A 13,204-nucleotide genomic window follows, 5' to 3' on the forward strand; every position below is an offset into this window, starting at 1 on the left:
AGCTTGATGTGCAGAAAATGCAGATATTTTCCACTTTGGTGAAACCCACTTGTATAGGCATGGTGTTGACAAACAGAAACATAATTGGGGCAAATCTGGGTTTCAAATCAATGGTCACGGGTTTCTGGCACCCCTGAGGGAATCAATTCTGCACATAAAATTGCAACACCTCAGACAGCTAAGCCACGTACCCTGTGCTATAACAGAAGCCTGACTGAAGAGTTCAGCAATCTTTCCCCATCCACATCACTTCAAACTCCATGGGCAAACCCTACAGAAGCATGTAGCCTATAAGAGTCATGCTCTTATGGCATGAGTAAGTGATTAGGGTTAGTAGGCTGTCCAACAATAAACAATGCACTTTATCATGTTAATTCAAAAGGACACCGAACCATGAACATGATGCCTCAGGCTGATTGAGAGACTAGGGGCTGATTGTGAGTGAGGCTAGGGACTGATTGTGAGGCAAGGAGCTGATTGTGAGGCTAGGAGCTGATTGTGAGGCTAGGGGCTGATTGTGAGGCTAGGGGCTGATTGTGAGACTAGGGGCTGATTGTGAGGCTAGGGACTGATTGTGAGGATAGGGGCTGATTGTGAGGCTAGGGGCTGATTGGGAGGATAGGGGCTGATTGTGAGGCTAGGGACTGATTGTGAGGCTTGGGGCTGATTGTGACGCTAGGGACTGATTGTGAGGCTAGGGGCTGATTGTGAGGATAGGGGTTGATTGTGAGGCTAGGAGCTGATCGGGAGCCTTGGAGCTGATTGTGAGGTATTGGGCTGATAGGGAGGTTACGTACTGATTGGAAGGGAAGGATCTACTTGGGAGCCTAAGAACTGATTGAGAGACTAGGAGCTGAGGGAGGCTAAGGGTTGATTGGGAGGCTAGGACCTGATTGGGAGACTAGGGGTTGATTGTGAGGCTAGGGGCTGATTGTGAGGCTAGGCACTGATTGTGAGGCTAGGGGCTGATTGGGAGGCTAGGGGCTGATTGGGAGGCTAGGGGCTGATTGGGAGGCTAGGGGTTGGTTGGGAGGCTAGGGGCTGATTGTGAGGCTAGGACCTGATTGTGAGGTATGGGGCTGATTTGGAGGCTAGGGGCTGATTGGGAGGCTAGGAGCTGATCGGGAGCCTTGGAGCTGATTGTGAGGTATGGGGCTGATAGGGAGGTTACGTACTGATTGGAAGGGAAGGATCTACTTGGGAGCCTAAGAACTGATTGAGAGACTAGGAGCTGAGGGAGGCTAAGGGTTGATTGGGAGGCTAGGACCTGATTGGGAGACTAGGGGTTGATTGTGAGACTAGGGGCTGATTGTGAGGCTAGGCACTGATTGTGAGGCTAGGGGCTGATTGTGAGGCTAGGGGCTGATTGGGAGGCTAGGGGCTGATTGGGAGGCTAGGGGTTGGTTGGGAGGCTAGGGGCTGATTGTGAGGCTAGGACCTGATTGTGAGGTATGGGGCTGATTGGGCGGCTAGGGGCTGATTGGGAGGCTAGGAGCTGATCGGGAGCCTTGGTGCTGATTGTGAGGTATGGGGCTGATAGGGAGGTTACGTACTGATTGGAAGGGAAGGATCTAATTGGGAGCCTAGGAACTGAGGGAGGCTAGGGGTTGATTGGGAGGCTAGGACCTGATTGGGAGGCTAGGGGTTGATTGTGAGGCTAGGGGCTGATTGTGAGGCTAGGGGTTGATTGTGAGGCTAGGGGCTGATTGTGAGGCTAGGGGCTGATTGTTAGGCTAGGGACTGATTGTGAGGCTAGGGACTGATTGTGAGGCTAGGGGCTGATTGTGAGGCTAGGGGCTGATTGTGAGGCTAGGGGCTGATTGTGAGGCTAGGGGCTGATTGGGAGGCTAGGGGCTGATTGTGAGGCTAGGACCTGATTATGAGGCTAGGGACTGATTGTGAGGCTAGGGACTGATTGTGAGGCTAGGACCTGATTGTGAGGTTAGTACCTGATTGTGAGGCTAGGGGCTGATTGTGAGGCTAGGGGCTGATTGTGAGGCTAGGGGTTGATTGTGAGGCTAGGGGCTGATTGTGAGGCTAGGGGCTGATTGTGAGGCTAGGGACTGATTGTGAGGCTAGGGACTGATTGTGAGGCTAGGGGCTGATTGTGAGGCTAGGGACTGATTGGGAGGCTAGGGACTGATTGTGAGGCTAGGGGCTGATTGGGAGGCTAGGGCTGATTGGGAGGCTAGGGGTTGATTGTGAGGCTAGGGCTGATTGTGAGTCTAGGGACTGATTGAGAGGCTAGGGGCTGATTGTGAGGCTAGGACCTGATTGGGAGGCTAGGGACTGATTGGGAGGCTAGGGACTGATTGTGAGGCTAGGGGCTGATAGGGAGGCTAGGGGCTGATTGGGAAGCTAGGGGCTGATTGTGAGGCTAGGGGCTGATTGTGAGGCTAGGACCTGATTATGAGGCTAGGGACTGATTGTGAGGCTAGGGACTGATTGTGAGGCTAGGGACTGATTGTGAGGCTAGGGGCTGATTGGGAGGCTAGGGACTGATTGGGAGGCTAGACACTGATGGGGAGGCTAGGAGCTGATTGGGAGGCTAGGGGCTGATTGGGAGGCTAGGGGTTGATTGGGAGGCTAGGGGCTGATTGGGAGGCTAGGACCTGATTGTGAGGTATGGGGCTGATTGGGCGGCTAGGGGCTGATTGGGAGGATAGGGGCTGATTGGGAGGCTAGGGGCTGATTGGGAGGCTGGAGCTGATTGGGAGGCTAGGGACTGATTGTGAGGCAAGGGACTGATTGTGAGGCTAGGGATTGATTATGAGGCTAGGGGCTGATTGGGAGGCTAGGGGCTGATTGGGAGGCTAGGGGCTGATTGGGAGGCTAGGGGCTGATTGGGAGGCTAGGGGTTGATTGGGAGGCTAGGGGCTGATTGGGAGGCTAGGAGCTGATCGGGAGCCTTTGAGCTGATTGTGAGGTATGGGGCTGATAGGGAAGTTACGTACTGATTGGAAGGGAAGGATCTAATTGGGAGCCTAGGAACTGATTGAGAGACTAGGAGCTGAGGGAGGCTAGGGGTTGATTGGGAGGCTAGGGCTGATTAGGAGGCATGGGTCTGATGGGGGGAGGCTAGGAGCTGATTGGGAGGTATGGGGGCTGATTGTGAGGCTAGGAGCTGATTGGGAGGCATGGGGTGATTGGAAGGCTAGGAGCTGATTGGGAGGTATGGGGGCTGATTGGGAGGCTAGGAGCTGATTGGGAGGCTAGGGACTGATTGGGAGGCTAGGAACTGTTTGGGAGGCTAGGGACTGATTGTGAGGCTAGGAACTAATTGGGAGGCATGGGGGAGATTGGGAGGCTAGGGGCTAATTGGGAGGCTAGGAGCTGATTGGGGGCTGGGGGCTGATTCGGAGGCATGGATCTGATTGGGAGGTATGGGGCTGATTGATAAGCTAGGAGCTGGTTGGGAGGCTAAGGCTGATTTGGGAGGCTAGCAGGTGATTAGGGGGCTGGGGGCTGATTGGGAGGCATGGGTCTGATTGGGAAGCTAGGAGCTGGTTGGGAGGGATTTATTCCCCTGTTGTTCACTGTGGTTTTTCACACTGTTTAGTCCAAAAATGTTGTCATATAAATCCTCCCACTTACCGCCAGTTCCATCTCCTGTAGATAGCACTGTCTGTCCAGTCCATTCACAAACACACCGAACGTGTGCTGCATGAACTCAGCATAGCCAGGGGGAGGCTCATCACTAGGGGAGGAAACATGAGAACAACTTCAAAAGTGAGTGAATGGGGGTTTTACATCAGAGGCACTGTGGGGGCTGCCGAATGACAGAGAGTACAGATTCGTGTAGGGATCTATCTTGGATTCTAAACGACCCTTGGCAGGCAAATTGAGACAAAATTGCTATTTTTTTCAAAATTGGTATTCTCTTAAAACATTTTTTTTCTTAATTTCAGAGGAGTTTTTCCATTGCATTTTAAAGTTGCATTCAATGCAATGGAAAATCAAGCATCAAACATGTAAAAGCCTCTTCATCACTATTGGTCCTGTTATCAGTGATATACAAGTCACCTTGACCAACCATCATGTTTGTCTTAACCATATTTACTGGAGTCGGGAAATATTTATTTCCTGTTTGGATTTTTTTTTACTGTACTGTATTTTTTTTCTATATTAGATCTCAGTATACATTGCCACAAATGGAATGAATATTTGAGATATTAGATTTGTTTTTAAACATCACCATTAAACCTGAAAATCTGTAAAAAGATAACTGATCTTAGTATTGAAAAGCAATAAAGAGCTGAGATTGTTTGTATGTTGTTTAACGCTGCCTTCAGAAATATTCAATCTATATGACGGTGGTCTGTAAATAATCAAGTCTGGAACAGACAATCCAGTGACTGACATCATGAGCATCGATCCACACAATTGGGATACGATGACATGCATCAACCAAGTCAGCGAGCCTGACCACCTGATCCAGTTTGTCACTACTTATGACAAGCATAGTGGCCTGTTACGGCAAGCATGACCTATTCTAGGTCACAAGAGGTAAGAGCCTAATGGGAAGAAAAAGAAAGAACCACTAAAATATAAAGATGGCCTTCCTTATTGACATCACATATTCTTAAGAATGCTGTGCACACAAAAATTGACTGCATGAAGTCAAGAGTTCCTTGTCATTTCCCAAATGTTAAAGATAAATATTTAGGAGGTCCCCAGATTGAAATATTGCTTGTTTGTTTGTTTGTTGTTTAACGCAGCACTCAGCAATATATCAGCTATATGAAGGCGGTCTGTAAAATAATCGAGTCTGGACCAGACAATCCAGTGATTAATATCATGAGCATCAATCCACGCAATTGAGATACGATGACATGCATCAACCAAGTCAGCGAGCCTAACCACCCGATCCCGTTAGTCGCCTTTTACAACAAGCATAGTCACCTTTTATGGCAAGCATGGGTTGCTGAAAAACTATTCTATCCCAGAATCTTCACAGAATCTGAAATACAATAGGGGTAAACTTCAAGGTCCCCCATTCCACCCCACTCAAATTTTGAATGCAGGCATATTTCTGCCATGAATTATACAATCTGACACAAATCAGAAAATGCCATGTGTCAAAGTGTACAGAATGTTTAAATAATTTTTGGCTGGGACAGCTTACACAGACTAGGCATACTGACTCTGGCCGGACCAGTCCTGGTTTTATCCTCCAGCCAGGTGCCAGACAGGGTAAGAAGAAGTACCATCTTTTAACGTCTGGAATGATGTGGCCGGGAATCGAACTATGGGCCTTCTCCTATCTGGGCAGATGCTCATCCACTACACCATGGACCTACATAGAATAAAAGCACCGTAGCTACATACTCTGCTTGGGATCCGGTGATGATCCTCTGGTACCCCACATCTTTCACAGCTCGGTACATCTGACTGTTCAACCAGGACTGAGCCTCAACGACCAGCTTCTGTCTCTCTTCCTTCAACATGTTGGGCGGGTCCTGGAATAAAACATCAACACTGTTGTCATACCACTCCACACCTGTTTTCTACAGTCAACGTTTCTTTGACGGTCAAAGATGGACTTTGACCCAACACCAACCATGCCACGCTGGAAGGCTAGGTGCAACCAACAGTTATACAGTGGAAACCGTTCAATAGTCAAGTTAGCAAAACCTACATCCTGATAGGTTAAAATTGTACATATTAGATCTATGTGTCGTCGAATTGTTAACAAATTGTATATATATCATGTATACATGTTATGAAAGTGACACTTGTGTGTTGATTCTTTTTATTCATGCATGAACAACCAGTTATTCATGCGTGAAGATCCAGCACCTCAGATATGAGGTGGGCGTGGCCAAAATGCAAATGTCCTATTGGCGAAAACATATTTCCAGATCCCTGCTTTGACCATTTGTTGTTCCACATGACACACAGCAATATTCCAGCAACATGACGATGACCTGCACATAATAAATTCTTAACAAGCAAAAACCAGTGGTTGACATGATGAACAACGTCCCACAATGTTTGGGTGTGATGACACGCAATCAAGTCAGCCAATCCATTTCATCACCAACTTACGACGAGCATAGGAAACATGGATAAAGATGCTAAGGTCCTGTTCTAACCCGGAATCCCAAAGGGTAATGTTTCCAGGTAGGATACTGTTCACATGGCACTGAATGATGAGGTCTTTCTTGGGTTGTCTCCCAAAATAACTACATGCCAAAACCACTACACATTGTTAAAACGACGAAGGTAAATTTAGTGGAATAGTCCAGGTGTAGGGATTAGATGAAGAGGAGTGTGGAGAGGATGGGATGAGAGAGATTCAGCTGACAAGGCTGCATTCATGTTAACAAGAATTTAGTTTGTATTCGTTACAAGGTAAATGGACCCGTGAAGATCCGGGTTAGAATAGGTCTTCAGCAACCCATGCTTGCCGTAAAAGGTGACTATGCTTGCTGTAAGAGGCGACTAATGGGATAGGGTGGTCAGGCTCACTGTCTTGGTTGATGTCATCATATCCAAATTGCGTGGATCGATGCTCATGATATCAATCACTTGATCGTCTGGTCCAGACTTAATTATTTACAGACCGCTGTCATATAGTTGGGATATTACTGAGTGTGGCATTAAACAACAAACAAACAAAACAAACGAATAATATGATACTTGAAATAGAATACAAACATACATGACCAATCATTTCACTATAACCTGTACACAATTACTTGCTTACCTAATCATTTCACTGTATCCTATAGCCAATTACTTGCTTACCTAATCATTTCAAGGTAACCTATAGACAATTACTTGCTTACATAATCATTTCAAGGTAACCTATAGCCTGTTTCTTTGTTCTAAAGAGTAATCAATTACCAGCAGCTGTGGATCTCGTTTGACTTTACTGAGGTAGGAGTCCACGAACTGCTGACCTAGCACATCAAGTAGGGCTTCTCGTCTCTCTGGATGGATGAACTGCTTCTCAACCCGCTGCGCCAGCACTTCTGCCACCTTACTTTCAATCTGAAACGGTACAGACAAATTTTGTGATCTGCAGGGCTCAAAATTAACATAGTTCTGCCAGTCATTTCTTTGAAAACGACAAGCATGTCTTCTTTGTTTTCATTTACACAGATGAAAAAAACACCTGTTATACGCCTTGACATGTATAATACAGTTATGTGCTCAAATTGTATCCCTTCTATCATGTATAACAGATATTCCATCAATACTTACACCATGCCAGGGTGCATCAGGCAGGAGTGTCTGTTGGTAGCAAGAGTTGAGCCACTGTAGGCGAAAAGGCTGCTCATCTGTGGGCTTGATCTCATTGGCTCCAGGCATTTTCCCAATATATAGCACAACACAATATCACAATACACAGATATGTACACAATAGCGGAGGAATATGTACACCTGTCTTTATACAACTGTACAACTATATACACGTCATCTGTCCTAGGTGTCTATCCTGAGCCCACCTCAGTTAACAACGGCCTGAAGATCTGGAGGATTTTCTCCGAAACAGAATTTTGCTTTGGGATCTCTGTAGGAATTTTCATGTTGCACACTCTGTAAAAGAAACAGTAATACTGAGTTGTTGCGGGAGTAAGGGAGTTGGGATACATGCTGGTTCAGTGTTGGAAATTAAGCTTGAAAATCAAGGGGTCTTTGTCATAAGTTTAAAAGTTAAAGATTGGTTGTTTGTTGTTTGACGCAGCACTCAGCAATATTTCAGCTATATGACGGCGGTCTGTATATAATCGAGTCTTGACCAGACAATCCAGTGATTGACATCATGACCATCGATCCACGCAATTGGGATACGATGACATGCATCAACCAAGTCAGTGAGCCTGACCACCCGATCCCGTTAGTCGCCTCTTACGACAAGCATAGTCACAAAAGTTAAAATGAGTGAGTGAGTATGGTTTTATGCTGCTTTTAGCAATATTTCAGCAATATGAGGGAGGGGGACACCACAAATGAGCTTCACATATTGTACCCATGTTGGGAATCGAACCCGGGCCTTGGCGTGACGAGCGAACGCTTTAACCACAGGGCTACCCATATAAGGTCTAGTCAAATATGAGGTCTAGTCAAATAGCATGGGAGAAAACCTAAAACACCCCAGAACCCCCTTAATTATGAATACTGCTGGTTTCAAAGGTATTACAGTCATTTCATGGTGTGTCAGCTGAATGATCGGGTAAGGTTCAAACTGACACAGATCTAAGAGTTTGCACTTTGATAACACACATCATGCACATATAGTGCTGACAGAAAAGGATCACGAACAGGGTAAATTTGGGATTCAAAGTCATGACTAGAAGATCCTGGCATGAACAAGGGAGATAACTCTTTACAGTATAGAAGACAACGGAGCAAAGTCAATTAAGAACAGTGCAGTCATACTCTTGCCAGTTCATGATGTTGGATCATCTCAAAATTAAAATACTGACTAATTTTAATTAAAATTTTAATTAAAATTAGTCAGTATTGTAAATTTAAGATGATCCAACTTCATGAACTGGCAAGAGTATGACTTGTTCATGCTTGTTTGTTTTTTGTCAAGTGGGCCAGCATATTTATGGACCCCAACTGGAGTAATGTATACACACCTGGGATGATGTACGACACTTGGCTAAACACAATTCAAAGTGATCTGACACAAGTGAAAATAAGTTAAATGGCTCGTTGCTGGCCTCTCGCAATATTCTCCTCAATAAAGTTTTCTGAAAGAAAGGAAAATATTTAGATTTACACATATCAAGTTTCACATCTTGTTGATGACATTAAGAAGGGTTATATCAAGAGCTGAATCCACCTAGTCACCAACGACTGCTACTTTAGATTACAATCTACATGCTCTGGGCATATTCTCAAAATATTCTTAATATATTCCATAATAAATAAATTGCAAATAATTCCATGACGTTTGATTAGCTAATCAAGCAATTCTATTTGCGCTTAAGTTTCCATAACACCAACCAAAAAAGGCCATGTATAATAAACCAATTGCAAATAATTCCATGACGTTTGATTAGCAAATCAAGCAATTTTATTTGCGCTTATGTTTCCATAACACCCGCCAAAAAAGGCCATGCCCTCTAGTGGACTCCTGTATCCTGATTGGCTGATGATAGGATGGATTGAACTTTGGTTGCATTACTGTTGTTTGTTTGTTGTTTAACGTCACACTCAGCAGTATTCCAGCTATATGACGGTGGTCTGTAAATGACATGCTTCAAACAAGTCAGCGAGCCTGACCACCCGATCCCGTTAGTCGTCTCTAACGACAAGCAACGTCACCTTTTACGGCAGGAATGGGTTGCTGAAGACCTATTCTACCCCGGATCTTCACAGGACAGTTGCATTACTTGGCTGAATAATGTCACTGACTTTGTATCGTTGTCAACAGTTTTTTTGTGTTAATGATTACAGAAGCAGTCTGTGAAGTTGTTATTGTTGACACATTTACTTTTAAGCATTGGATATTTTTTGGCATTTATGAAGTTGTAAACGTAAACTCGTATGTGCAAACTTCGCTTAAATCTGCTACACATAAATACACAGTATGCACACCATTTTTTATGTTTTTTCCTCCGTAAGTAACAAGAAACAAATGCAACTAGTAAGCTCTGTACTTCTTCACCAAACTTCTGAATCATGGGGATACAGTGGCACGATACAACTACTGCATCATGTGGTCATGTATCAATACAAAACGATACAAGTATATACATGATCAAGATGACATAAAAGTGACATGTAAAATTGAATGGACGTTGCTTTTACAGTACTTTTGTACACTTTGTCCTTAAAAAACACCAGTAAGTATGCATTAACACATTCATCTGTGTTTTGGCAGTATATGCGGTTGAAAGTGTGCATGCATTTATTGTTTGTTTGTTGTTTAACGCCGCACTCAGCAATATTCAATGACGGCGGTCTGTAAATAATCGAGTCTAGGCCAGACAATCCAGTGATTGACATCATGAGTATTGATCCACCATATTGGCATATGATGACATGCATCAACCAAGTCAGTGAGTCTGACCCCTCGATCATGTTAGTCGCCTCGTACGACAGACATAGTCAGGGTTGCTGAAGACCTTACACGGGTCTACATTATATGCTTGACAAACATCTTACTTTATCTGGTTGAAGACAGCAGGAGACACAGAATTCATACACTGTACAGCAACCATTGGACAGACAACTCTCACACTGGTATCGGCGTGTGGATGAGCCTCGAATATCACAGCAGGATCCTGGGCCTATATGTCTCCTCTCACAGACATACCCTGAACAAAAAAAATGTCAGCATCATCTCTCAGACATACCCTGAACAAAAAACATTTCAGCATCATCTCTCAGACATACCCTGAACAAAACACATGTCATCATCATCTCTCAGACATACCCTGAACAAAACACTTGTCAGCATCATCTCTCAGACATATCCTCAACAAAAGCATGTCATCATCATCTCTCAGACATATCCTCAAGCATAGTCACATTTTACGGCAAGCATGGGTTGCTGAAGACCTGTTCTACCCCGGATCTTCACGGGTCATACTGTTGATAAAAGTTAATTACTCAGAGTCTTGATTGATATCCAAACACATGAGGGTGATACTCTATTTTTCTTCCAAAATTATTGTTCTCACATGTCAGCTGTCGATAGACCATATATATTTTTAAGGCATGACCCCCAACCAAACCAAATATCTACCCACTGGCATATACTGATTGAAAACATTGTAATGGTCAGATAGTTGACAGAAGACTGGCCCTTAATCTATACATGACATTAAGATGACAAAGGATCATATTAGACACAATGTTTGTTGTTAAATGACGCACTCAGCAATATTCCAGCTATATGCATGACAGGATGGCAGCTAGTAAATAATCTAATCTGGACCAGACAATCCAGTGACCGATATTATCAGCAATGTAGGGTACGAAGACACATTATCAAGCAAGTCAAAGAGCCTGACCACCCAAAGATTTTGCCGCCTCTTACTACCAGCATGGGTTTTTGGGGAGCAATTCAATCAAGAAATCCTCATGGATCAACTTCAAGTAACCTGCCTCATGTCATAAGAACCATTTGCATGGCAAAATATCTACCTTTAATGTTTATAGATTAAATCAGACATTTTCTCAATAGTCTGTGACAAATCATGACTGAGCTTTATTCCATAATATATCTTACAGATAGTGAAAAAGGATGAAGTTACCTCGTTCATCTACTAAAAGGTGTTTCCCCTGGACAGAATTACGACAATGTATATGACGTGTGCGGTTATTAGTCTCAGGTTCATCTGGTATCTTGGCTTGCCACTGGAATGGTTGACGCTGGGTTTTCCTAACTTTGTACTCCTCCAACACTAGATCGTCAGACTGAAAAAGCATAACATTTTTTTTTATAGATTGGTGAATCATGGGCAGCTCAGAGATAACAGTTCATCTTAAACATAAACATTGTCATTGACAGAGTACACACAGGACCACAAAGTGAGTGAGATATATCCCTTTAATCGTTAATTAAAAAGCATGTTCGTGATATCCATCAATTAAAACAATGATAAAATATACAGCAAATGGCTGAACCGACAAACCAGTTTGTTACATCCATCAGTTTGTTATAAGCATGTACATCATAAATGTAATTTACTACCGTATTCAACGCAATAAGCACCCAGGGCGCTCTCAAAATTAGAAATAGGGGTCTCCTATTAGAATGTTATTTTGGTGGAAGAAAACAGAATTGAAAGATAAATTTAATTTTGTGGTTTATGCTGACAGCCTGAACTGTTTATATCCGACAGATATAATTTAATTGCCCATACGTAAGGGTGCATATAGCACACGAGTGCATATTATACGCGAATAAATAAGTCTTGTGTACATTGATCAATCGGAAGGGGTGCTAATTGGGATTGTTCACTGGCCAATATATTAGCAAATATCGCCGTGGGCGCTTATTAGAGCGAGGCGCTTATTACATTGAAAACGGTATATGTTATCAGCAAAAATAACTGAGACTTGCATTCATGTTTCACTAAAATGTTAACTTGCGTTCCCCAAAAGCATCCCTTTGACAAAAAGCTGCATTAACAATTACAAAGCCGGAGGCTTCTAAAATATTTCTGCTTACACGGCTCAGTTCATACTAATTCATATTTGATTATAAACACATCATGCACATTAGCACTGAAATATCTAAATAATAAAGCAAGACAAGTTCAAGTTGGTCAAGGTTGGCATCCATTGTTGAAGAAGTATAATATACATTTCTTCAAATTATCTCCCTTTTTTGGTTTGTGATAAGTAATTTACACAAAATACTTATGTTATTATTAATTTTCTTTTACTGATACAATAAGTACAACTACAAGTGCCCGCCCACAGCAATGGATGCAAATGTTTTTTGCACAACTTGCCTAGGTTATTTAGGTAACAAGGTGCCTTGGATTGCAAAAAGAAAATGGGTTATGCCGTCATCTCAACAGTTTGAAGATAGGTTATGTCGGGTTAGATAGGATTACTGTGATGACTGAACAATAGAGTACGATGCCAAGATGAGCGATAAGTAGTCAATAGGATTAATGAGGGAAGTCAATAGGGCTAATGAGAGCAAACAATATAGACTGTTGTAATATCATTGTGTTTGTGTAGGACATCAAACCATTTTGAAATTTGTGGTTGTTTGCATTTTTTTTACCCCCTTGAGCAGTTAATTTGAGACTGATTCACGGATTAATTAAGTTAACACACAGTAGAATTGCATTTCGGACTAAGCGTCAGATGAAATTGCTAATGAATTCCGAAAGATGTCCTTGCGCTGCACAGGATGTGCCGTCCAGTATCATGGAGGTAGATCAAGACACCCTGATTTCCATTTGCCTACCCGTTTGACTCATCGATTTATCGTCCAGTGGAGATTTTGTCACTCGCAAACTATTCGGAATTTTGTCTAAATGGGTTCATTGGAGTACACATTTCCGCATGAATATTTGACGTTACCTTTGAAAATGTTGCAGCAAGAAAATATATCAACGATCCGAGGAAAATGACACCTAACACCCAGCGTTTACGCAAAACACGGGTGCCAAACATTGGTATCGCAAGGTAAACATACAAGCCTGTATGTTAGTGTCAATTGTTTCGCATTATTTTGCGCATTCTAGTCAAAATAAGTATGTGGTATTTTACTATA

General features: G+C 43.3%; 2 protein-coding genes across 2 annotated transcripts in view; both read right to left on the minus strand.

The window, feature by feature from the left end:
• Window positions 1-7,351, minus strand: part of LOC124133341 — a 36,822-nt gene extending 29,471 nt beyond the window's left edge. Inside the window, exons 1-4 of the mRNA XM_048401170.1 lie at window positions 7,210-7,351; window positions 6,850-6,996; window positions 5,329-5,459; window positions 3,595-3,697 (exon numbers count right to left, since the gene is read on the minus strand). Of these exons, the coding sequence (XP_048257127.1) occupies window positions 3,595-3,697; window positions 5,329-5,459; window positions 6,850-6,996; window positions 7,210-7,317 (489 nt within the window). The 5' untranslated portion in view covers window positions 7,318-7,351. The remainder of the gene's footprint in view (window positions 1-3,594; window positions 3,698-5,328; window positions 5,460-6,849; window positions 6,997-7,209) is intronic.
• Window positions 7,352-7,409: 58 nt separating this feature from the next.
• On the minus strand, window positions 7,410-13,160 carry LOC124133342 (SREBP regulating gene protein-like). The gene is made up of 5 exons (XM_046497711.2): window positions 13,012-13,160; window positions 11,223-11,385; window positions 10,129-10,280; window positions 8,595-8,708; window positions 7,410-7,545 (listed from the first exon to the last, which is right to left on the minus strand). The coding sequence occupies exons 1-5, from the start codon at window positions 13,102-13,104 to the stop codon at window positions 7,456-7,458; spliced, it is 612 nt and encodes a 203-aa protein (XP_046353667.2). The 5' UTR covers window positions 13,105-13,160; the 3' UTR covers window positions 7,410-7,455.
• Window positions 13,161-13,204: the final 44 nt, after the last annotated feature.

The sequence above is a fragment of the Haliotis rufescens genome, unplaced genomic scaffold, assembly GCF_023055435.1.
Source record: "Haliotis rufescens isolate VD_foot unplaced genomic scaffold, xgHalRufe1.0.p SCAF_21, whole genome shotgun sequence".
NCBI classification, from domain to species: domain Eukaryota; kingdom Metazoa; phylum Mollusca; class Gastropoda; order Lepetellida; family Haliotidae; genus Haliotis; species Haliotis rufescens.

Bases quoted from the DNA above. Each gene is read 5' to 3' on its own strand.
- LOC124133342 (XM_046497711.2), bottom strand. From the start codon at position 13,104: ATGTTTGGCACCCGTGTTTTGCGTAAACGCTGGGTGTTAGGTGTCATT. The intron at 10,281-11,222 runs GTAACTTCATCC...TTTTTTGTTCAG, and splicing joins CCTTTTAGTAGATGAACGAG to GGTATGTCTGTGAGAGGAGA. The intron at 8,709-10,128 runs GTAAGATGTTTG...CCTTTCTTTCAG, and splicing joins GCTGTCTTCAACCAGATAAA to AAAACTTTATTGAGGAGAAT.